The 23,541-nt window shown below is 32.0% G+C and overlaps 8 protein-coding genes across 8 annotated transcripts; 2 read left to right on the forward strand and 6 right to left on the reverse strand.

Annotated features, from left to right (window-relative positions):
- Positions 1 to 2: 2 nt before the first annotated feature.
- Positions 3 to 1,989, reverse strand: LOC121119441 (palmitoyltransferase ZDHHC3-like). Its single transcript, XM_040714102.1, has 5 exons — positions 1,783 to 1,989; positions 1,540 to 1,725; positions 1,254 to 1,475; positions 971 to 1,183; positions 3 to 909 (listed from the first exon to the last, which is right to left on the reverse strand). Exons 1-5 carry the CDS (start codon positions 1,891 to 1,893, stop codon positions 751 to 753), a joined length of 891 nt encoding a protein of 296 aa, XP_040570036.1. The 5' UTR covers positions 1,894 to 1,989; the 3' UTR covers positions 3 to 750.
- A 513-nt stretch (positions 1,990 to 2,502) lies between these two features.
- LOC121119440 (aprataxin-like) lies at positions 2,503 to 11,240 on the reverse strand. The gene is given in 4 exon segments (XM_040714101.2): positions 2,503 to 3,129; positions 3,132 to 3,614; positions 3,682 to 4,021; positions 11,023 to 11,240. Coding segments are annotated over 3 exon segments (906 nt in total). The 5' UTR covers positions 4,013 to 4,021; positions 11,023 to 11,240; the 3' UTR covers positions 2,503 to 3,037.
- Positions 4,527 to 7,420, reverse strand: LOC139905704 (molybdate-anion transporter-like). The gene is given in 4 exon segments (XM_071889354.1): positions 4,527 to 5,802; positions 5,805 to 6,080; positions 6,243 to 6,323; positions 7,333 to 7,420. Coding segments are annotated over 4 exon segments (1,386 nt in total). The 3' UTR covers positions 4,527 to 4,861.
- Positions 8,841 to 10,286, forward strand: LOC121119439 (Na(+)/H(+) exchanger protein 7). Its single transcript, XM_040714100.2, has one exon. The coding sequence runs from the start codon at positions 8,841 to 8,843 to the stop codon at positions 10,284 to 10,286; it is 1,446 nt and encodes a 481-aa protein (XP_040570034.2).
- A 2,140-nt stretch (positions 11,241 to 13,380) lies between the features above and the next one.
- LOC121119884 (rab3 GTPase-activating protein catalytic subunit-like) lies at positions 13,381 to 16,704 on the reverse strand. The gene is made up of 4 exons (XM_040714705.2): positions 16,212 to 16,704; positions 15,625 to 16,135; positions 15,247 to 15,565; positions 13,381 to 15,187 (listed from the first exon to the last, which is right to left on the reverse strand). Exons 3-4 carry the CDS (start codon positions 15,346 to 15,348, stop codon positions 14,081 to 14,083), a joined length of 1,209 nt encoding a protein of 402 aa, XP_040570639.1. The 5' UTR covers positions 15,349 to 15,565; positions 15,625 to 16,135; positions 16,212 to 16,704; the 3' UTR covers positions 13,381 to 14,080.
- Positions 15,504 to 16,563, reverse strand: LOC139905706 (rab3 GTPase-activating protein catalytic subunit-like). The gene is made up of 4 exons (XM_071889355.1): positions 16,212 to 16,563; positions 16,017 to 16,135; positions 15,625 to 15,913; positions 15,504 to 15,565 (listed from the first exon to the last, which is right to left on the reverse strand). The coding sequence occupies exons 1-4, from the start codon at positions 16,561 to 16,563 to the stop codon at positions 15,504 to 15,506; spliced, it is 822 nt and encodes a 273-aa protein (XP_071745456.1).
- A 676-nt stretch (positions 16,705 to 17,380) lies between the features above and the next one.
- LOC121119768 (mitochondrial import inner membrane translocase subunit Tim16) lies at positions 17,381 to 18,217 on the forward strand. The gene is made up of 2 exons (XM_040714556.2): positions 17,381 to 17,602; positions 17,666 to 18,217. Exons 1-2 carry the CDS (start codon positions 17,473 to 17,475, stop codon positions 17,911 to 17,913), a joined length of 378 nt encoding a protein of 125 aa, XP_040570490.1. The 5' UTR covers positions 17,381 to 17,472; the 3' UTR covers positions 17,914 to 18,217.
- Positions 18,218 to 20,994: 2,777 nt separating this feature from the next.
- LOC121119769 (C-signal) lies at positions 20,995 to 22,074 on the reverse strand. Its single transcript, XM_040714557.2, has 2 exons — positions 21,730 to 22,074; positions 20,995 to 21,675 (listed from the first exon to the last, which is right to left on the reverse strand). The coding sequence occupies exons 1-2, from the start codon at positions 21,968 to 21,970 to the stop codon at positions 21,173 to 21,175; spliced, it is 744 nt and encodes a 247-aa protein (XP_040570491.1). The 5' UTR covers positions 21,971 to 22,074; the 3' UTR covers positions 20,995 to 21,172.
- Positions 22,075 to 23,541: the final 1,467 nt, after the last annotated feature.

Genomic DNA, 23,541 nt, shown 5'->3' on the forward strand with positions numbered 1-23,541 from the left:
TATAATATCTAGACCATAGGTATTTTATTTATTAAAAATATAATGGATGACTATCAAGAGGAGAGTCACACTAATTAGGACCAAATATAAAAATATAACATACAGTCTATTCAGTCAATAATGAGTATGTAGAATACAAATGCACCATAATTTATAATAACACATCAAATGGTAAGGTGACTTTAATTACAAAATAAAATACAAAATCGCGAATTCACCATAATATATCTATTATTATTAAAAATACAAATAGATTGTCAATTAAATAGTCCTAAATGAAATATTCGATATCCTATTATGTCAGAAATAAAAAATTTTTACACATTAAATCAATTATATAGATCGGCCATTCATTAACTTAGAAAACTATGAATTTATATAACACGAGTCACTCAATTACTAATATTATATCATATCAACATGTAAACTACCCAAGTGAGCAATGGTAACTAATTAAAAATGTTAAAATATGTATATTTGTGAAATGAAATGATACATTAAATTCACACAAGCAAGTTTAAAAATAAAAATAAACTATATTTAACAATAAGTCAAACTGATCTAATAATTAATATATAGAAACAAATAAATTCAAATAGAGAGATAATGTAACAAACTTGTCATATAGAACCTAGTATGAGAATTTTGAGTCAATTATAATGACATTAATGTTACGATAAATCAAACACTTTTCTTAGAAACATTAATGTATTAATTATTTGTGCAAGGAGGAGCTCCATATGAAATTTTTCATACAGAAAATAAATACCCGTGACTTTTTCCAGGCAAACGGACTTTGGTAAAGGGTGAGAACCATTCGAAAGAGAAATGCCCAAATACTGCCTTAAATGATTTCCATTGAGAATTTCTATGCCAAATTGCTTCTTCATTTTTAAGGGACTCAATACCCTGTGGATGGAGAGTGATGGATTTATGAATAATTAATACGGATTTAAGCAATGATCCTTACCGTTTCATCATACCAGATTGCAGAGAGTTGAGTACAAAACATGATGGACGTAAAGAGTGCAAACAACATGCCCTCAAAGATTAAGAACAGTAAGAGTATAATCGTAGCGGGGGGTGAGTAGGCCGTGCACTTTCTCCATTCGGACCCTAAACAATCCACAAAATGAGCTAAAGCCAAGAAAAGGGCATGAATAGACATTAATGCGATGTAGAGCTGTGGGGAAAAAGAAAAGAAGTCTCATGAATAGATATAATGATTTAATAAGAGTTAAACTCATATATACAGTGAACAAAACAAAGAATTTTTGATTCCCTTCTCCAACGCAGTTGTTGACCCAGGGGCAGTGATGATCCATTTTACGTACACATCTTTGACAAACAGAACAATGATGTGCTCTTTCTGGCTTGATGCAGGAACATTTCGGACATTTAAAGATCACTTGTCCTTCACGAAAGCCCATTTTTTCAATGTTTTCCTTTGTAGCGTTCCCTCTAGGAACAGCTCCCTAAAAAAAAAAGTACCCAAGGCTTATCTACATGTATACATTATAAGGCGTCTTAAGCAAATACCGGATCAGTCAACATGGCTCGGAGATGAGATGCTACAGCGAGGATTGTAAGCATTTGAAATAAAAGTAAATTAATGATACTAAACGTGGAATTGAAGGTGGGCAAAAGGATGACTTGAGTCACGACGAACTCCGCATAGAAGATGAGAGACCAAGTGAAGAAGGCGCAAAAAACTCCACATATGTCCTATAATAAAAGTAAAGAAGTCAATACATGAATAGATCATTAGAAAGTGAAGCTTACTCCGACACACCAGACATCGGAATTACAAATACACCGATTATCCTTTTTAGAAGTTGGTGTATAGTAGGGTGAAGAAGAGGAAATGTCCAATCTTGTGTACTTACTATCCATTTTTCTAAATGCCCTACACACAATCTTAATTAACTAATCATCTTTTAGACCCTTCCGATATTATAATAGATCATCAGTTATCACCAATTATTATAACTATTAAACAATATTACTATTAGAATTAAAAAAATTGCAGCAGCTCAATCGCAGCAAAATGAAAACATATAAATTAAAATTAAAGAATTGCTAACATCTACACTGACAGTTTACTGTTATTATGATTACTTAGTGACAGCTGATTTCTGCGTCATCTCCAACGGCTGCTGCGCTAAGATCATAGATTCATAGCTTCACTCCCTCTGCATGATATGTGAATTTATTAAAATAAAATAACCATGATTATTTTAATATAATATAACCTTATTAATATTAAAATAACTGATTTTCGTACTGTTATTTCATAAACAATCTACATACAAATGATACAAGAGGTATCTACATAACGTAACTTTAGATAAACAAAAATTCCTGTTGTACTTAAAGGGCTCTTTTAGTACAACTTAAACCCTGTAAATGGTAGAATTTTTTAGGACAACTCTTTCCTTCCTGGATTTTCTGGCCATAGTCCGTTGAGTTCTTAGGTTAACAAAACTATTTTATGCATTAATAGAAAGTTTAAAAAATATATTTGAATCCTTAATGTAAATTAGTTACATCAACATAATTATATAAGAAAATAAATTAAATTATAGATTTCACAACTTCAACAAAATCGGGTCTAGATTATTTACTTGCTTTATATTCGAATCATTTCTCTAAAATCTTATGGATCATAGATATTGGCCCGGTGGCATCAAATCAACTTCTATAATTTAAAGCGAGCTAAATGTATTATCGACATAAATTCTTGGTTTAAATTTACGTCGAATTAATGGAATTGGGCCGATTTTTTTATTATAATGAAAAAAAAAGAGAGCTATCGAATATAAACACTATCAATGTTTCAACCTTTATAATTGCAGATTCGTTAGGATATTAAACATAAGTCAAGGAATCACATCAAATAATATATATAAAAATTCAATTCTCCTATCCTGTTAATATTAAATCATTATGTTGAAAAACTAGGTAACATAATTAACGAAAATAATTTCTATGCATATCCTACAGACGTACGCCTATAATAACAAATTACAATTTTCAATTAATTATGTATTGCTAGATGTTGCTTGAGATCAGGCATATTTTTTGGCTTGTAGGTACATTTATGACATGAGAGCTCTGATTTTAAGTATAACAAGTATTTTTCTCATCAATACTGACATGTTGACAAGAAGAGTCAAGCAATGAAATGAACTCGGATATTTCAATGAAAAAAGGAGTATTAAATGAATTCCAATGTTTTTTGTTTTTCAAACATGGCGAATCAAAATCCTGGCTAATGATATGACAATGAATCTGTGTCATACTTGGAATGGCATGAAAACCTAATTTAAACGCAATATCAGGGTAATTGTCATCAATAAATTTCTTCGACTTTGACTGTAAATGTTTCAGTAATGGAATGAAACATTCAGATAAATCTTTTAGAGTTGTAATTTTTTCAAGGGGAAGTGCTAAGAAATGATGCCTTGCCTTGGGAAATTTATCTTCGATAATAACCATTGAATCATCCTTATACAGCTGGTTAGATGGATTTGACATAGAAGAAATCAAGCCTAATGACCAATGTTTCTCTATTTTCTTGGAATTATTCGACAAACTAGATTTTTTCGTGTTTTCTAAAATTAAAAAATACCTATTGATAAATAAAATATCTTATAAACTTTGAAAGCCATATGATACTACCTGAACATGATTTCTTATCATCATTTTTGATCATCGTTAATTTGTACTCATAATCCGTTCCTGATAGGAATTTAAAAGTTGAATTCACATTGAGTAATGACCGATGTCCTCTTCTTAGTATCAATCTATCATCATCGAGAGAGGAGTTATTTGACCCCAATTGGAGAATCTCTATTCGTGTTAAGTCTATAACTATTATCCTGATGTGCTGCTTGGATATTTTTGTATCTTTTAGCTTTGATTCTCGGGACCTGCCACATACAATAGATTCGCCTATCTTTGGTAACATGATATCAGGATAATTACGAGATGTACTCTTTAGGATCATCATAACTAGTAACTAAAACAAGAGACAAGTATAATTTTAGCTAATTTGATCTACATCTAAATCTATGGTCATTGAGTATGACTCGGGTTCATTTCAATGACTTAATTATGAGTATCTCAAAATTTCAATATGTAGTACGTGAACTTCAAAGCAATCTTGAAAAAAAATCATGAAAACGAGAAATTCACAATTATTTGGTATTTAAATTCATAAATACGACTCAATGTTCCATTGACTTATTTTGGTCAATTATAGGCTTTATATTCAAATTTCTAGGATGAGTCGAGATACTCAAGAAAAATACATGTATTTCAAAGCCTTTATTTAATGCATAACAATTTATTTGGCTCCAATATTATGGTATTTTAAGTATAATTTTTTTTTCTTCGATTTCTCGCGTAATTTTACGGCACTCCGAATTGTATTTCAGAATTTAGCTTACTTTTGTGTTGACATACCATGTATCCAAACATTAAATGTAATTTCCATAAACATTTTAATAGAAATACAATACTACTTTCAATAGTTAAGTGTTATATTTCAGAATACTTGAGTGTATCATGTGTACAAATAACAAATTTAATAACATACCAGGGCTAGGGTATCAATCAAAATACAAACACTGAGATACAGTGCTATTAAAATACAATACAAAAACTATCATTCTCAAAAATATCACAGAATATTGTAATAGCATTAGATGGCAATATTTTAAACCTATATATGAATACACATTTGCTATAGGATAATAATAACCTAAAGTTTTCAACAAAAGGATTTTAGATGTTATTGTAACAAGTATAAAATTAGTAGGAAATGAAAGTTAATACATATCGTAGGTTGTTCCAGAAACTAAGACGTGACCTCAATCATACCTTCTTTATCTATCAAAAATTGTTCGATCTCTTCTTCAGCTGTTGGATTTTTATCAATTTTTTGTGCGGTTAAGTATCCGATTAGAGCCAATATAATGCAAAAGCAAAACACTAACCGCTTGTTACCTTTGACCGTCTCTGACTTAAGCGAAAGCAAAGTTCCACAGGTGATTATGTTTAAGGGAACTCTAAACCAGTTCATGATATTTGCTCTGTGACTTTCAGGTATGAATTGACTTTTAAGATAGGATATGGATGGAAAATACATGCCAAAGGCTATCTCCAGGATGCAAAATGCAAAAAAAGTGAATAGTAAATTTAATGAATGTCCATTACTTGGTAAACTCATGGAGAGAACACCCACAGAAAGAGATGTTATCAAAATAAGGCATACACTTTGAAGAACCTCTTTTTCTTTCCAAGAATATCTGTCCAATAATACTCTATGAATTTTAGATCCAATCATAATACAAATCATAAAATCTGCAAAAATAATTCCCAATGGTGGCTTTAGAGGGGAAAGTACGGGCGTCCACAAAAATACGAAAATATACAAAATTGATTCCACAGATGACTGAACAATTCCCAAGCGTAGAATGGATTTATCTGCAAATATTTGTTTAAATCCATCCATACATGAAGTTCCAAGGCTTGTACTAACTTGGGAGCCATAGTTTTCCGGCCAAGTTAATTTTACAATAAAAAAACAGAGAATTAATGGAACTAATGCGACCAAGAAAGGTGACACAGGTCCAAATCCCATTGTTTCAGCTACAAAATTGGCAATAACGCCTGCAAGAATCGCCAATAACCCATTGAAAAATGTTGTAACAGAAAAAGTTGATGAGATCCATTCTTTGGGAAATTTATTCTCGTTGTTTTGATGTTCATAAACGTACCAGGCTTCAAATGTTGAAAAAGAATCGAAGTTGCAATCCCTCCAAACACTCTTCCCAACATTAACATTGAAAAGTTTGAGCTTAGCTTTGTTAGACAACAAATCGTATAAAAAATGCAATACATGATGGCCATAAACTTTCGACCCCAAGCATCAGCAATCGGTCCAGTAAATGTTCCAAACAAAACACTGGAAGCAAATCCAGTTGTGTATAAAACAGCAATTTGAAATTCTTGATAACCATAGTATTCATAGAGATTATAGACATAAGGTCCTTGAAGCCAATCAGATATCAGGGCTAAAAAATAAGCCGCAAAAAATCTTAATTGAAATTTTTTTAAATTTTGATTTTTTTCTCTAGACTCTGCCCGTATTCTTGTTCTTCATTTTTATTAGATAATATTTTATGAAGAAAAAATGCAAGAAGAGACAATACGACAAAGGATCCGAAGAATATTACCTCCATTGCAGTTCTTGTTTTTACTAAAGATAATTGATATAGGAGAAAAATTACACTTATATACTCGACTCTCCGGGCACTCTAAAAAAAAGTAAATAATAATTAATGAGTCATAATGACACACCACTAATAGAAAATACGCAGGCGCAATTTTTCAAATTAATCTTTCATTATTATTGACTAGCACCTTACTAAATCCATAGTTAACATTTTTTCTTTATATAAGATACAAAATTTATTTCCGAACCCGGATAAAATTCCTAAAATAATTAATAATATATATATTACGTAACATCTGGATAAATACGCAACCTCGTTATTAGAACCTAGCAAATAGATATTAATAAATTATAGTTCTCCCAAGGTTACATTTCTAATAACCCTGGTTCTTCAATTAAATAATAATTGTTGAAGAGAAGAATTGATTAGTGTTAAAGTGATCAATAATTAACGCGGATACCTACCCCATAATCCATTGAAAAGCTCATTTCTGATCTAATTAATTAATCATGGAGCGTCTGGTGAAATATTTTGTGGGAATTTTTTATTTTTAGTATGGAGGAAGGGCCTCTTATTAAATCTCATCGAAGAAAGATATTTTGGAAAGAGCATACATGACATAGTTATTAGATTGTCAGTTCTTATTTCCCTTGAATGGGAGAAGAGCGTATCTTGAGGAACATGTTTTCATATATAGATTACTTTACATTAATTAATTAAGTTACCAATATGAGTATATGTTTGTGGGTCATTTTCGAAGAATGTAATATTAAGGATGTCTTATTCTCCTCTGTACATATACTGGGTGAGGACTCTAAAAATTAGAAAATTTTAAAAAGTGTTTTCACTTCTACATATTTTTATTTTGTGCCATTTTTATGGCAAAATTTTGTAGCAAAAGTTGGCAATTCAACCATTTTCTACACTTTTTATTGAATATGTCCCGCTCCATTCTGAATGATGTCTTCAATACAGGGACGAACAGAACCACAGCAGGCTTTGATGAAGTCCGAGGACAAGTTAGTTCACTCCTCCGTGATCACGACCTTCAGGGCATTGTCATTTGAGTAAGAATTCTTGTTCTTCTTACCCTCCAAGACACATCCAACAGCGAAGCCCATGAGGTTCACGTCGGGTGAGGACGATTGCCAGAAGTCTGCTGGCCAGAAGACAGCCATGTTCTCCCTGAATAAATACTGCACATAGTTGTCCCCGGAGAACGTGTTCTTCAACCATGTCAAGACATAATACCAGAGGACCTTGTAGTAGACGCCGTGTTGACTTTCTCGTTGCCCTTAAAGAAGTAGGGAGGTATCTTGCTGACGTCAAACGCCACGACACCGAGGACCATAACCTGAGCTGTATGTTTGGCCCTGAAGGTTCCCTCGACCTGACATCTTGACTCAGCCAGAAAACGATCATTTCTCATGTTCAGAACAGCGTCTACTGTGAAGATCTTCTTTTTGGATATCGAATTGTGCGCGGAGGAGATCGCACATCCTCGGTCATTTTGCTTGTTGCTCGTACATTTTTGATCGCACAAAAATAAAAAAAAACGTCAAATTGTAGGTTCTTGTCAGTTCTTTTGAATGGCATCAAGTAAAAAATTGTAAGACTTTTAGAACTGAGGCTAGACAGCCTCAAAGAGGATTCTAATTTTTGAGTCCTCCCCTGTATACAAATGATATCTACTTGAATCTGTATCTTTAACCTCAGGAATTTCAAACCTATATTATGAATTAATAATCTAAGCATGGATTACTCAAGATGTTAAGTAATTCATGAATTAGTCCATCATTAGCCTCTAAATACAAGAAATCGTTATCATCGTCAATACTTTAACTGAAAACATGGCATATAATGATGTTTGGTTGATATTTCTTTCATTTCAAATTGATTTTGATAATTTATTGCGACAAGAAGTTCAACTTTTAATTCACATCAAGTTTTTTTTTTTTAATGCAAATAATACTTATTATATTATATTTAGACTTGACTGCTTTGAATCATATTCAATTGGAATAACTCATGATATAAAATATTGATCACTCGATGTAAAGTAATTCATATTAAAGTAAATTAAAAATATGTTAGAATAAACTTATGAAGTAAACTTTGTATTTATTTTTCAATTCGTTAATAATAATTTTTATTAGAAAATCCTATCATAGATTATTCAACGTCAGTGATAAGTAATCCATTAATAATAATAATCAAAGTTGAACCAATAGATAGATATCTTTAAAAATACACAGGAAAAAATATTGTTCATTGGTTGAAACTGAAGAGACATAGAGCTTTAATTAAGGCTCATTAAAAAAAAAATATCTTTGATAACATTAAAAAAGAGATGATAATTTGACAAACATTATAGATGTATACCTTAATAACTAATAAAAATAAATATCCATAATTAATTGTTAAATTAAAAATAGAAAATACATTCAATATTTAGTAGAAAAAATGACTGTTGAAAACAGGAGCTTAGAAAGTACCTTATTATTTGATCCTCATTGGGGATGGGAAGGAGAGGAAATTATTTTGATATTAGAAATTTTGTTGATAACTTCTGGCGTAGTTCTCTTGAAGTCAAAGACAATGCATAAAATAATAACTTGGATCCCAGAATCATGTATCTGGGTTACTTTTGGAATAGCATTCAGAGCCTTTAGGACGGCACTTAATGTGACATTAATTGGAGGAAAATTTAACAAACATCATATTATTCTAAACATTTTAATACCTCCCATCATTCTCGAAGGATCGTATAAGTTATACAGCAAAGAATTATTATTTCAAATCTTTGGTATACTGAACTTTGCTGTTTTGGGTACGGCCTTTTGTATTGGATGTGTTGGACTAGGAATTTACTACTTAGGTAGAGGAATAAGCCCTAATGACAGTCTCCTTTTGGCAACAATTGTTTCTGCAGTAGATCCTGTTACAGTGCTTGCCATATTCGATCAAATAAAGGTCACGCCGAGTTTATATGTTCTCATTTTCGGGGAATCTCTATTAAACGATGGAGTGACATTAGCAGCTTTTGAGAGTCTTAATGCGATGTCTAAATATGACGGAACACCATCCGGAGTAGCTTATTTTTTAGGTATAGTATCGGTGATTACAAGAACATTGGGAGGTGCAATCATTGGAATATTATGTGGCCTCATATCAGCAATATACACCAAATTTAATAACAGTAAGGCTTATCAAGCTTTACCCTTAATCCTGCTATCTTATGTCTGTTTTATGACAGCGGAAACCCTAAGTTTTTCGGGAATAGCAGGAATCATAGGTTGTGGTTTAGTGCAGAGGAGATACGCCTTCATAAATATAGGAAGTAGATCTCGTCACGCATTAGCTCGGACAACTAAATTTTTTGCTGCAGTTGGAGAAGCTATCATATTCATACTACTCGGAGAAGCATCATATGGAGCATCTTGGAAGAAAAGGGACATGCTTTTTATCATGTCTGTTATATCAATATGCATTGTATCTCGATTCATCATGGTTTACACTTTGGGGTATATTTGCAATAAAACGAAGTTAACACACATATCAGCAAAACATTTATTCGTGATTTCTTATGGAGGTTTGAGAGGAGCTATGTCATATGTAATGATAAAAACTATAACCGTGGAAGGCAATAAAGAAAGAAAAAATAAAATTGACATAGACCTCTTCAATGAAGTAACATTGAGCGTTGTTCTTTTCACAATTTATATCTTAGGTGGAACAGTTCGTTTTGTTGCCAAAGCGATGAAATTAAGAACCTCAGAAACTATTCATACAGATAGATTGTTGACAATAATTATTGATCGAATTACTCAACATGCAACCGCTGGAATGGAATCTATTTTAGGAGGAGGAATACGAAGAATGCACTCATGGATTGAAACAATGGAATTATTTGACAATAAATATATTCGCCCATATATTTCAAGGAATCAAGGCTTAAAATCACAGCTGGAAGTGCAGAAAGTCATGAAAAAAAATCTCTTAAAGGAATCATTCATATTAACCGAGATATTATTCATTTGCTAAAATAAGTTTTACTTTGTAAAGGCGATTAAATGTCATTTTTTGATCAAGTTACAATGTTTCTTTAACATACACTTTATAAACAATTTATGGCAAGTTAATTTAAAATGATTTTATAAAGACTAAAAGTAGAACAAAAACAGTAAATAAAAAAATCATCTTGGTTAATATGAGTCTTATGAATTAGGAAGCAGCATTGCTGCACAAAACATCTCAACGCCTAAAAAGTGACATGATTCAAACATCAGGAAAGAATAAAAAAGTTGTACTCGATGCGAAATTGTTTCCAGAGCCTGGCAAAATGGAAGTTAAAGAAACTGAAGATCAAATTGTTTTACATCCAATAGACGATGAAGAATATGTTCCCCTCATTCCAGAGGAGGTGATATGGCTAAGAAGATTAAGACTAAGGAGATTGAAGACAGTACAACATCAAAGCGTTGTCCAAAACTCCATGTATTCATCAGATGATGAAGATAATTGAAAGACTATCAGATCCTAACCTAGTAACGACATTATTCTATTACCATTTGCCACTATGACTAAGCTCTTAAGAAAATTCCGTTGAATATTTGATTTGAAAAGTGTTCAAGTGTTTATAATCTGAAACTAACATTTTTGGAATTTCATTGGCTGAAATTTAGTTCTTTATGTTTAGTATTATATCAAATTAAAATTATAAGAAATAAAGCGTCCTTTTAAATTATAAACTATATAGAAGAAAACGCGAATTAATTACCTCTTTATTAATGTCTCTGTATGTTGTGTTTGCCCATGTACACGGATAAATTAATCAATAATGTTTCTTCAGTCCCATTGAATTTAATTAATTATTAATAGCTTCAAAAGGTCCCAATTTTTTTTAATATAGTGACATGACGTTGTGCAATAAAGCCCTCTTATTTTTTACAGGTAGCAGGAGATACCATATGTGAAATCACACTAATAATAATATATGGAGCTCTAAAAAATAGAAATCAAATTTCATAATCCAATAAAATCTAAGGAAGAAAGAATAAGAAGTGCCACGAAACCGCTTACATTCAAACTACTTCATGGGGAGTGAAGGAGGAAAAAATAAAATCATCTAACACTTTTTTGTGAAAACAGTTCCCGTGATAAACTTTAGTCAGAATAGTTATATATATATATTTATATATATCAAATTATTTACAACTAACACAATATAAGTGGTTTGGATAATTTTTTTTCGCAGGGCATCTGGTTATATGGATCTGAGTCCAATTATAGTTGTATTGAATTCATATCTGTTTATGACATTGGGATATCCATGATGATGTTCAGGGATCTCATCTCTTTTGAGAAAAAGTTATTGTTCCTTATTCGGTAGATGGCCTCTCATTTAATGGAAGTATCATTCATTGTGCAGATGTCCTTTAACATCCAAATTGATAACATGATCATCCATTGGTTCAAAAATACATCTGTGTGCTCAAGCTCTCCTATGGAATCATTGTATACTTCTATAAGAACTAAGGATATGTTTAATAAAGATAAATAATACTGGAATGAAATGCACAGTGAGGAACAAAGAGACTTATTATCCTCCATAAGTATGATAAATTTCGTCTCCTAATATTCTTATTTTTTTGAATTGTTTTGTGAACAGCTGTAGATTTAAAAAAAAATTAATGATTTTAATATTATAAATATAATGTAGTACCATGTTATGTACAAGTTGTAATTTGTATAAACAAATTGTACAAGTTACAACCAACAAGTAAGATGAAGGATTTAGTATACTTGGGATGAGGATAATTCAATAATTGTATACTATTCCATGAATGGTCGATTAATTAATAATGTAACTTTTCATGAAAATTACTAATTCATTGATTGGTATTCTGTGGTACATTGTAAAGTACCCATAGTTACATTACTCATATATACAAATTAAACAAGTAATATTAATAAAAAGTAAATTATTTTTCATAGGATAAAACTATTCAAAGACTCGAACTGGACTTGATTAAAATTTCAAGGGCTTGAAGTTGGGAGCAACGACTTGAAACTCGACTTGGGATTGCAGTATTAGGAGTTTTTCCATCTTTGTCTATTAATAGTTTGTAATTAGAATGATTAATGTTGTAATTAAATAAGACATTTTAAGACAAAAAATTATAACTTGTACACAACAAATATACAGATAATTATTAAAAAATGAATGGTGCTAATGTTTATTATAAGATTTTTAATCGATAATTTAGTATTTTTGATTTAAGATATATACAAGGTTGTATTCGGTTCAAGTTCAACGGTTCTTTCATTTACCCGGTCTTGATTCAGCATTCAGTTTAAACTAGAGTTGCTTCTCCACACTGTCTCAATTGTCCCGATTAGTCAATAAAACGTAGATTTCATTGAATATTTTGTAGTCGTTGATTAGTCGTACAAATATACGAATGTGCTATCTAGTGAAACTAATATCCTAGTTTAGAGCAAATCTACTTTTTAATTTTTAACCCCATAACCATCATTTTACTTAGAAAACTACCCTTCCTTTTATAAAGTATGTTATCTTTTCCAGGCAAGCCTCACTTATGAAGTGACTAACTACAAGTTTTTAATAGTATGACCAAGTCAAACCTAAACTTAAGACTTGATTACATCCTTCAAAACTAACACTAGCTTAAAAATACCTAAAGTACAAAGTTCTATCCATCAGGATATTACATACTGCAAGTCAGCTTGCATTGAAATAGATGGAACCTATTATTCTATAATAAATCATAATTTATTCATATACATTAAAAGTTGCATCTCAAAATGATCATCTTGCAATTTTGATGAAAGGGAACAATTATCCCCGGCTCAACACTGAGTAGATTTTAAAACAAATAAATCTAAAATCAATTTTCTAAAATATAGTCATTATTCTGGTAAAAATATTAACCTTTTTTTTTCTTCAAAAAAACAACCTAATTGTCATCTTAATAATTAAAAAAGGTCCCTGTATTTTATTTTCTAACAAACACAAAATTAAATTTAAATTTAAAGAAATAAAGAATATGGTCCGTACATATATCCTTGTTCTATGTCCCTCTCACATTAGAAGTTAATAAGGCAATTGTTGCTGTAAAGGTCACAAAGGAAGATTTCCATTTATTTTAAATTCTTAAATGACATTTTGGGGAGCAGTCATGTAGTTATAGTTGGTATATAGCCTTGTACCTCGGGAAGAATAGTTTGAAGATAGTTTAATTTGGAAAATTAAATATAAATATATGACGTTTGAATGTATGATGAATGATTAACTTGTGATAATATAACGCTTTAGCTTAAATAAACTATTTGATAAATATTTATGAAAAATATATATTTTGTAAAATATAAAAATAAGGATAAGAGACGAAAAAGACGCAGTGAACACGAAGCAGTCTAAGAATAAGCTAAGTGAGTAGAAAAGGCTCCAGCGATTTTTAGTTCATCAGATTTTAATAAGCACGTCAGTCTTTGAGGTCCTGACTTTGAAAACTCGTGTGGTTTTGGAGCATTCGTTCTCAAAATAAATTCTTTTGAATACGCCTTTGGAAATTTGTTCACTTTAGAGTTCTGATCAAAATTCATCAATTCAGCTCTTTGGCCATCCTCAAACATAGTCTGTATCAAAAGTCCGCAGGGTCCCATGCTTCCTCCATCTATATCAATCTCAGCTTGAGATGAATTATAGAGAGATTCAGCCAAATTTTGAAAAGATTCAATACTGTCCTTTGAGTCTTTGGTAATAAATTTGGCTCTAACAGAATAGAATGTGGATAGTTTCAATTCAGCCAAACTTATAATTTGAATAACATTGTCACACAATGAATTTCTTTTTCAAACATGTTCCGTGTTTCAAAGTCATTAATAGACTGAAAATGTTGCACTTCTGCAGGACATTGCAAACGTGAGGCTTTAGCTAATTTCTGAATAGCTTCATTCAAAATATCTTGAACATGAGGTACACTCTCGACGTACTCCTCGGAAATGCATCGAACTATTCCTGCATGAATCAAATTCGGTAATAACTCCGCAGCAATCTCTCCAGGGTTTAAACTACTCAAATAATTCAATGCTTTATCGGCCTCAATAGTATAGTCAAATAGGCGTTTTTGACGCTTGACAGGTACAGGCTTAGCTATTTCCCAGTTTTGTATCCAAATATTGCCTGCATTCTTCATTCTGGGACTAATATCATTTGTTTCAGAATACCAATCTCTTGGTGAATGCCAACGTATAAAATCTCCAAGAACACTTCCGGGATTAGCTGCTTTGAAAGCTTCCATATCAGATAGTAAAGAAGCAGACTGCATCTTAGCACGTAAATTCGATCCTTCTTCATCAAATCCTAATTGAAACATAACTGCAGCTTTTTCAGCCAATTGATCTTCAGTCATTGGAGCAGGATCTTGACAGACAGGTATATACAAGAAGTCATCATATTCTAGCAATTTTTCTTTGTCCAATCTTTTTTGCCTTCCTTCGGGCTTTCGATTCCAAACTGGTAGAGTTCTATCGGATTCTTCATCTTCGGCACAGTCAAAGAATTCATCCTCTTCTTCTTCCTCTTCATCCAGTTCGACAAGCTGAACTCCATCACCCACAATTTGGCCTTCGAAGTCCCTTCTTTTGAGAATGCAACAGTTTATCATTTGTAGCTTCTGATGAAAAAGACAATAGGAATGATCAGGTGGACCAGGAGCAACACCCGGAATAATGTGTCCAGTTTCCCATCGTGTTCTTATTTCTGACATAAATGAATGTAACAAATGCGCAGCACCTTTAAGACCTCCCACGCCACAGAAAACATTGTTCAACACGATGGATAAACGCCAAACAATGCCATGGAGAGGTGAAGACTTAATTCGAGCCATGAGTAGCTTATAAGCTTGATAAACATCTTCCTGCTCGAAAAAGATTGGTTAAACAAGATTATCACATTTTAAACTAACAAAAAACTCACCTTCAATTCCAAGTAAGGTAAAATTTCTTCCGGATACAGAGACGAACTTGACACCGTTGTTGATGATCTATCCCCAATTAAATCAGGAAAGAGATAGGACATGTATGTTGATAATTCTGCTTTTTTCAATGGCTCGGAGAGTGGCTCTTTCGTCTTTCCAGATTGAATAATATCTGTAAAAGAATATGTTGGACCAGTTATTCTGGATAAGGCATTTGGTACATGATCTAATGGGTTGTCTTCAAGAATTAAATCTCCTAATAAAGTGTTATAGGTTTCCTCTTTTTGGCAAGTACTTGAGCACGTCGAAGATACTCAGCTAAAAAAGAAAGGCACAGAGTATAACTATAAAAAATGAAAGATTATGATAATGATTACTTAAGAGTAATTCCGGATCATCTTCTTGGTATATACGTATAGACCAAAATGGAGCCTCTCCTGGAGTTAAATCAGTATGAATTTCATTATCAGTGATCAGGTCTTCTGGTACATCCTTCCAAGTGGTATTCAACTGCAAACTTTTTAAAGGATCCTTAGAGGATCCAAAAGGAAGAGTTCCATCCTCTGGTATAACTTGTGACCAAGTTCTGTGGAGCCAATCTTTCAATATGTATGAGCACCGAGCAGATACTCTTAGCTCCACGCTTCTATTTCTATTTAGTTTTTCCTTAAAAGCTTGATTAAACCAGACAGATTATTGAGCGAAGCTGGCCACTTACGAAGTTGTAACATCTCATAGTCTATGCGAAAATCCTTAGAGAATGAGACACCTTCAAAGAAGTGCCTTTTTTGTCATAGCAATTAATGAAAAAGGGAAGCTGAGAATGTCCCAAAGTGAGGGAACTTAAAAGCCATTTGATTTTAGATTCGTTGTCGATTTCTTCTCCTCCTGTGAAAAAAATAAACAAAAGAATGAAACGTTAGAATAGAGATTGCTTCATTCTCCATCCGAAAAACTTAGTTACCTTGAGCTGAAACAACGACAAAGTCTTTTAAACCATAGAAATATTGTACAGGATGAAACCCAATGAAATCGTCCGCATCTGTAGCTTTGAAATAACGAACAAACTTGAATTCAATACCCAAAAAGGTGAGATAGCGCGTCATGGAGGATGGATCTTCAATGCTGGTCCAAAAGCCTCCAACGATATCCTCCTCCAAAGAAGAAACAAACTTCTCCCAATCGGAGGCATTTGTAAAGTCTTCTATATCAAAGCAGTCTTCAGGAGGGATGGGAAGGATTTTCCGACCTTTCTTTGATATCATGTAGGGAGTGGAGTCATGATGTGTCCTTCCCTCGTCTTCAGAACTTGACATTTTCTTGATTGTAGCGTCGTAGGCACTCACACATCCGTCAGTAGAAGTTCAAACATAAATAATTTAATAACTCTTAAATTTAAGCAGTATTTTATTATTATGAAACGTCCATAATATTGTGACGTCATCAATTATCATATTCATGCAGTGCCCAAAATAGGCCTACTGGCCATATGTGGACCGTCAACACAAAATCAGGATAGAATACATTTGTATTTTACGACGAATGATCTTCAATTTCTATCAACTAATTATTCTTATTAGCCCTTTGATTGAGCTGCCAAGGGCACCTGAATTAGTCAAAATGGATCGTCACTATAAAAGAATGAGAAATAGGTTTTATTTGAAAGACCAAATCGGGGCCAAGATTATAAGTTTCTTAAATCAAAAAGAAATTTTACATTATAGCTAAAATTCTAAATTAACTTCTTCCAGAAATTTGAATATAAAGCCTATAATTGATTCAAATATGTCTATGAAATATTGGGCTGTTTATTGGTACATACTATATAATATTATCAAGGAAAATATAATCATTAATAAATTGATCATTTTTTCTTTTATTAATTTTTGTTTAAAATTGTTTTTATGTTGACGCACGACATAATATATAGTTTCTCGATATCCCATTTATTAGCAAATGGAATTTTTACGCCTTTAACTATTTTTCATAAAAGCTTTTCTCCGATCCCAAGCTATTATCATGGCCATCTAGCTCGAGACGTCCATGCTATTTATCTACTGTTCCATTAGTAATTGCTTGAGAAACACTGTTTTAAGGCATCATGTGACCAATGACGTCATAGAGAACTCATGAGTTTCAAAACATCCGCAGCTTATTTATCAGTTATATTATTATATATTATTTTTTTTACTATTAATTATATAAACAAATCATATGAAGTCAACATGGCTAAGCAACTAGCACAACTCGTAATTGCGGGCCTCCAAGTGGTCGGAAAGGCCTTTACAAAGGCGGTACGGGAAGAAGTACGACTAAGTCAGGAGGCGGCGAAGCGTCACTCATCTAATACAAAGGGTAAGTCCTTTCTCGTTCCGGATATTTGCATTTTTTAAATTGCTCCGTTCTTAAAATTGACAGACCAGACGGCTCACGCGACGGAGAATATGAGACTAGGAATGACTTTAGATGAAGCCAAACAAATTTTGGATGTGGATAGTCTGCAAGACTTGGAGACCTTTGAAAAAAAATATCAGCACTTGTTTGAAGTGAATGATAAGTCCAAAGGTGGATCCTTCTATCTCCAATCCAAAGTCGTGCGTGCTAAAGAGAGAATTGATCAAGAGATTCATTTAGAATCTAATAAACAAGGGCCAGACTCAAAGTGATATGTATTATAGTATTAGACCTCTGTCAAAGCTTTCTCTTACTTACTCACTTAATATTCTCAGTTGCTACATTCAGTTGACTTTTCCTAAACTTATTGGACATTCATTTAAGACCTACCCAGAGATACGTTTGATATATTTTTTACAGATTTTCCGCATGTAATGAACTCTGATCTAGGTATTTGTATGTGATAAAATATGTATTTTATGACTATTAGATGTCAAAGGCTTAAAAAATACGGAACGTTTAATAATATAGTTTATTCATAGTGTTATAATCCCTCAATAAACTTCATCTCCTTCATTTAATTTATAATATAAATCAAAGAATACTCTATATATAGAACAGGCTAGTAGAATATAATTAATTTAATTAAAATAATAATCGTGCAATGAATGTCACTCAAAGTTAACATTTCTTTTTGTATTACGCTATTTATATGTTAACCGAATAATTATAATTAATTAAAAAAAGTAATTTTAATTCCTTAAGATAGTCATTCCACAATTACTTTAATTCAATTATCTTTTTCCATTCGTAATTAGGTATTTTACTAATAGAAAAAAATGCACTTTGTTGGTCAAAAAAAGGAAGGAACTAGTGAATGCGCATTCCATATATAGAGTATTCCTTGTACAATTCAACCAAGAATGACCTATAGGTCCGATATCCGATTTTTACTTGTATTTGATGGGCTAAATACCAATCTGAATTTAGTTTACGGTGCTATGTAATTTTGCCTTAAACCATTTTGCATCAAGGATATTTCCCCTTAATATAGAAATAAATATACCTTCACGTCGGTTTTGTTCTATTTAGTTAAAAATGATGTTTTTTTAAATCGAAATATGTAATGTGTATTACTATAAAACGCAATAAATGGTTGTTTTCTGTTTGAAAAATTATGGAATCATTCCCCAAAATTTCAATACATACACCAACAAAATCTCACTTTGTAATGAATTCGAACTATAAACAAAATAGCTAATAAAATTTGTATAATAAGAAAAATAAATAAAAACGGCCTCGATTTGAACAGAAGAATTGCTAATCACTTCTCTGTCAGGAATTATCATTAGATTTAATGGATTATTCATACTAGAAAAAACTCGTGGATTGACAAACAAGCATAATATAAGGCAAGAGCATAATTTCATCATCATAACAACAGAAAACCAACATTTAATTCATTTTATAGTAATAAATATCGCATATTCTGATTTTTTTTTAAATCCTAGGGAACAGCAATTTAAACCAAAAATAAAAAAGAACTATTTATAAACTTCATTTATTTATATATTAAGGCGAAATATCCATGAGGCAAAATGGCTTTATGGCGAAATGGTTAAAGGCAAAATTACTGGACACTTTAGTTTACTTCGTATTAGATCATGTTATGAATATTTTCAGAGTTGAATTTTTCTCAGTTTCAAGAGAAAGGAAAATAGGTGGGTTTTTTTTGTGTGTGCAATTTTTAACCTTAATAATATGAGTAATTATAACTATATTATATATCATAACTCATTAAGGATAGAGTTTGTGTGAAACTCTATTTAAGGTCAGAAATAGTATCATTTAAGAGTTTTTGTCGTAGTTGTTATTCCTCGAAGTTTCATTTGTTAATGAGTAGAGGATACTCATTTGAAGCTCCAATAATTAAATATTAATTTTTAAGAGTATATACTTGCCATAAAAGAGTTAATATTGACTTGAATATACATTTTTAAGGCAAAAATCTTTGAATCGGTAGATGATAAAAGCATAAATTAAGTTATTATTTCAAATCTACATTATTCTACTTATTTATTATCAACCACCGATCAGTACTGCACCATAAAAATATTTTTTGACTCTTTAATGTAGGAATTTTGCTACTCTTGTATTTTTGGACATAAATTATTGAGTCTTTTAGGAAATATCCCCTCCAGAAATTATGTGTTAAAATTTCTTAAGTAGAACAAAAAGGCATCATGCGTAGGATAGTGCATTAAAAAGTAGAAGTGACTTGAATCCATATTTTGAAAACTTGCGACACGACTTCATTATATTATCAAAGACTCGATTCGACTTGGTTTCAAAATTATTATAATAGTTTCACTAGATATAATGTACCCTCTAAAGTATTTTATTTTTTTTACTGGGGAATTGAACTGGACTCTGAAAATATTCAAGAACTTAGACTTGTGAGCAAAGACTTGAGACTCAACTTTGATTTGGAGTATAAGGACTTCGTCCCACCTCTCTTAAAATGTAGTAGGTACAGTCTGGCTTGGTCACCCTAACCCCAGTAAAAACTAGGATATTTATTTACGATTATGTTTGCACATGTTGTTTTGACAAAATATAATGTTCCTCATTAGTACCTACATATTTGTACAATTTTCTATAAATATTTAATACATTATTTTACTACAGGGGAAAAGTTATAGATAGTAGAGAGAAGGATAGCATTTTATTGAATCACCTCCTCCCCAACACTTCAGAGATAAAAATGAGCAAAATTATTTTAAAACAAGTTGATTTTTATTTATTAAATAAAACTACTATTTTATCAATACTTAAGAGTATAGGTCGATTTTTGGAGGAGCAACAGGCAAAGTAGAACTATGCTTCATTGCCTTATGGAGTCTCCATATTGTCTGTATCGTTGTTCGTGGATTTTGCGGACTATGATTTCATCTTTCTACTTTACCTCTTTCATTAGTCTGTATTTTATTGAAATTGTAAATTTGGATGGGTAGATATGAGTTAATAAGTTATATTTTTTGAACCATGTAGTAAAATTTGTAGTAGATTAGGTTTATAATACCCTATACATTTACAAACACAAACTTTTCAAGCTTATTTGTAATATCAACTTGCAGTTCCAACAAAAATCAGCTTGTGTATCCATTAGTAGTTATTTTTATTTTATATGTAATATATGAGATAAGTATGCATATGAATAAAACACATCTAATAATGATTAAATAAATTAAATATTTAGCATATAAGACCTAGATTTAAGGGATTTTATGTTCATGGTATTGACACAGGCTATTTTTTTACCTTGAAAAGAAATTATACGTAAAGAAAATGGATAAAGAGTTCCTTTTGTGTTTTATTAGCATTTTCAAAAAGAAATATGATATTATATGGGACCATGAATACAAAAACTGCTTGAGTATACAGAAAATGATTCATAAATCACAACTAGACAATTAATTCAATAATCAGACAAATATAATCATGGTTTTGGTTTCTAAGGATAGTGTTGAATTACCAAGCCACTGGAGTATTATTATATCGCAGGAATGTTCCATGATCCTTGTCACTCAACTGAGATATGGTTTTTACCATTGTAGAAACACACTCTTCTACAGTTATATGAGCATTTGAACCTCCCATGTCTGTTTTAACCCAACCAGGATGCAATGAAAGAACAAGAATTCCATCTTTCTTCAGTTCCAAAGAGACATTCTTCATTGCCATATTCAATGCTGTTTTACTACAACGATATGGATACATACCTCCCAAGCCATTTTCAGCAATAGATGCACCTGATGTACTCATTTGAATAATTGCAGCATTGTCACAACCAAAACCTGCATCAGGCTTCGCTACTTTTTTAAGAAGTGGGAGTAAGGCTCTGGCAAGAATAGTTGGAGCAATACAATTAACTTTAAAAGTTTCTATCATGGCCTCTGACGTAAAATTACCGAGTGACTGTCTTTCTCCCATAATGCCGGCATTATTGATAAGTAAGTTAAGGCCATCTGAACCTAAGGTTAGAAATAACTACAATTTTTTTAACATTAAAATATATTTTCTCATACCTAACTCATCAGAGACTTGAGCAATAAAATCTTTATAGTCATTTTCATATTTAGATACATCTAGCTCTAGGACTTTTACACGGGAGTTGGATTCTAAATCAACCAATTCTTCTGCCTTTTCCTTGTTTCGGCATGTTGCAATGATTTTCGTGACTTTATCTGCTTTCACGAATTCTTTAACGAGTCCTAATCCAATTCCTCTATTGCAACCAGTAATCAAAACGGTTTTTGGAAGCCCCATCTTGAATATGATTTCCACGCTAAATAAATTTAATTGTGTGACGTTGTATTTGTATTAGAGTATTCCTGGAATAAAAAGATAAGAACACATTTCTAGCTAGTCTATAGGTCGGTTAGAAATGAAAAAACCTTGTTGAAGAGAAAAGCGTACACAATAAATTGGTAGAGAGATCAAAAAGTATGTCATGTACTTCTTGTGTAGAGCAGAATATCACAGCATTGGCATCTCTCTTCACAGGATTCTTGAGCCCCTAAAACCATCCCTTGCGCTTACATTTCCATAAAATTAAGTGTCATATCGAGATAAAAAGGTCAAATATAGACATAAAAGGCGGAAAAAATGTTGCCGGACATGATTTAGATTGTTTGAAAACTTAATAATAATAGAGTATAATATAATTAAGTTAAAAAAACATTGTAAGAGATAATATTGTTCCTCGCGGAGTAAAGATCGATTGGATTAAAGCTTTAAACCAAGTAGAGAAACGCAAGGTTACTATATCACTGTTGCTAAAGTTCAGATAATTTCATTGAAGTGAAGTGCACTAGTTTGGATTTGTTTAGCAAAAATGGCATCATCTTGAGGTTCAAATCGTGTTTGTGCCATTGCCTGTTGCCCCAATCCAATCCAGTATTTTGCATTTCCTCAGAAAAATTTGATGCTCTAGTGTCGGATCTCAGCGTGCAGGAGAAAAGACCCGATTAATATTAAGAATGCCAAGATTTGTGATAGCCATTTTACATCCAATGCTTTTGAGCGGAATCTCCATGCTGAGCTTTTTGACTTAAAGGCTAGGAAGAAATTAAAAAGTGATGCAGCCCCCTCACTCTATATTCTCTTTGCTTTTCCCAATTCAGATGAATCCAAATCCTTCAGGTATATTCTTAAGGAAACTTCCAAAAGTAAAGAACTTGTGAAACAACTATTGGAAGCAAGTAATGTCTAGGAAACCTGTATGGACTCGGAAACAGTGACTGATAATGAAGGACTCATATAAATTTGTTGTGGGATCACTGAGTCCCAACAAACCCCTTTCATCAAGACGCAAAGTACTCAGTGTCATCTATGAAAATTTAAAAAAGGAGTCCAGTGTGAGGATGCGAATGGGCCCTTGTTTTGGGAACAGAAATGCAAAAAATTGCAAAGAGAACTTGAAGAAGAGGGAATTTTTTCGGTACAAAACCAAGCGCAATTAAATAAACACAAAGAAATTTAAACAAAATTTAATAAGGATCCCCTTAGAAAAGAGATACTTCAAAATCTAAATAATAAGAATTAGAAGATTCCTTAAAGAATTAAAATCGGAGATTCTCAAAAAAGGATCTAACCACTGCCCTCATCTTACAAAACATTAGTTCTTGAGCCTTTGAATATTTACGTTCCAGGAAACTTTTTCCTTTGCCCAGTCGTGAGACTCAAGAAATCTCTCTACAAGATTTTAAGTGTGCACCTGGCTTCTTTGAGGATAGCATAAAAAATATCTCTGAAAAAAAAAAATGAATATTTCAGAAAAATATGAAGAGCGTATGGCGTCTTTTGTTTCGATGAGATGGAAGTTAGAAGGACATTTG

This window comes from Lepeophtheirus salmonis, chromosome 6 (assembly GCF_016086655.4).
Source record: "Lepeophtheirus salmonis chromosome 6, UVic_Lsal_1.4, whole genome shotgun sequence".
Lineage (NCBI taxonomy): Eukaryota > Metazoa > Arthropoda > Copepoda > Siphonostomatoida > Caligidae > Lepeophtheirus > Lepeophtheirus salmonis.

Bases quoted from the DNA above. Each gene is read 5' to 3' on its own strand.
- LOC121119441 (XM_040714102.1), bottom strand. From the start codon at position 1,893: ATGGATAGTAAGTACACAAGATTGGACATTTCCTCTTCTTCACCCTAC. The intron at 1,726-1,782 runs GTAAGCTTCACT...CTTTTATTATAG, and splicing joins CCGATGTCTGGTGTGTCGGA to GACATATGTGGAGTTTTTTG. The intron at 1,184-1,253 runs GTATATATGAGT...TTTTCCCCACAG, and splicing joins AATTCTTTGTTTTGTTCACT to CTCTACATCGCATTAATGTC.
- LOC121119439 (XM_040714100.2), top strand. From the start codon at position 8,841: ATGCATAAAATAATAACTTGGATCCCAGAATCATGTATCTGGGTTACT.
- LOC121119884 (XM_040714705.2), bottom strand. From the start codon at position 15,348: ATGTCCTATCTCTTTCCTGATTTAATTGGGGATAGATCATCAACAACG. The intron at 15,188-15,246 runs GTGAGTTTTTTG...TTTTTCGAGCAG, and splicing joins TACCTTACTTGGAATTGAAG to GAAGATGTTTATCAAGCTTA.
- LOC139905706 (XM_071889355.1), bottom strand. From the start codon at position 16,563: ATGTCAAGTTCTGAAGACGAGGGAAGGACACATCATGACTCCACTCCC. The intron at 16,136-16,211 runs GTAACTAAGTTT...TTTTTTTCACAG, and splicing joins TGTCGTTGTTTCAGCTCAAG to GAGGAGAAGAAATCGACAAC. The intron at 15,566-15,624 runs GTAATCATTATC...TTTCTTTTTTAG, and splicing joins TGATCCGGAATTACTCTTAA to CTGAGTATCTTCGACGTGCT.
- LOC121119768 (XM_040714556.2), top strand. From the start codon at position 17,473: ATGGCTAAGCAACTAGCACAACTCGTAATTGCGGGCCTCCAAGTGGTC. The intron at 17,603-17,665 runs GTAAGTCCTTTC...TAAAATTGACAG, and splicing joins TCACTCATCTAATACAAAGG to ACCAGACGGCTCACGCGACG.
- LOC121119769 (XM_040714557.2), bottom strand. From the start codon at position 21,970: ATGGGGCTTCCAAAAACCGTTTTGATTACTGGTTGCAATAGAGGAATT. The intron at 21,676-21,729 runs GTATGAGAAAAT...TTCTAACCTTAG, and splicing joins TCAAGTCTCTGATGAGTTAG to GTTCAGATGGCCTTAACTTA.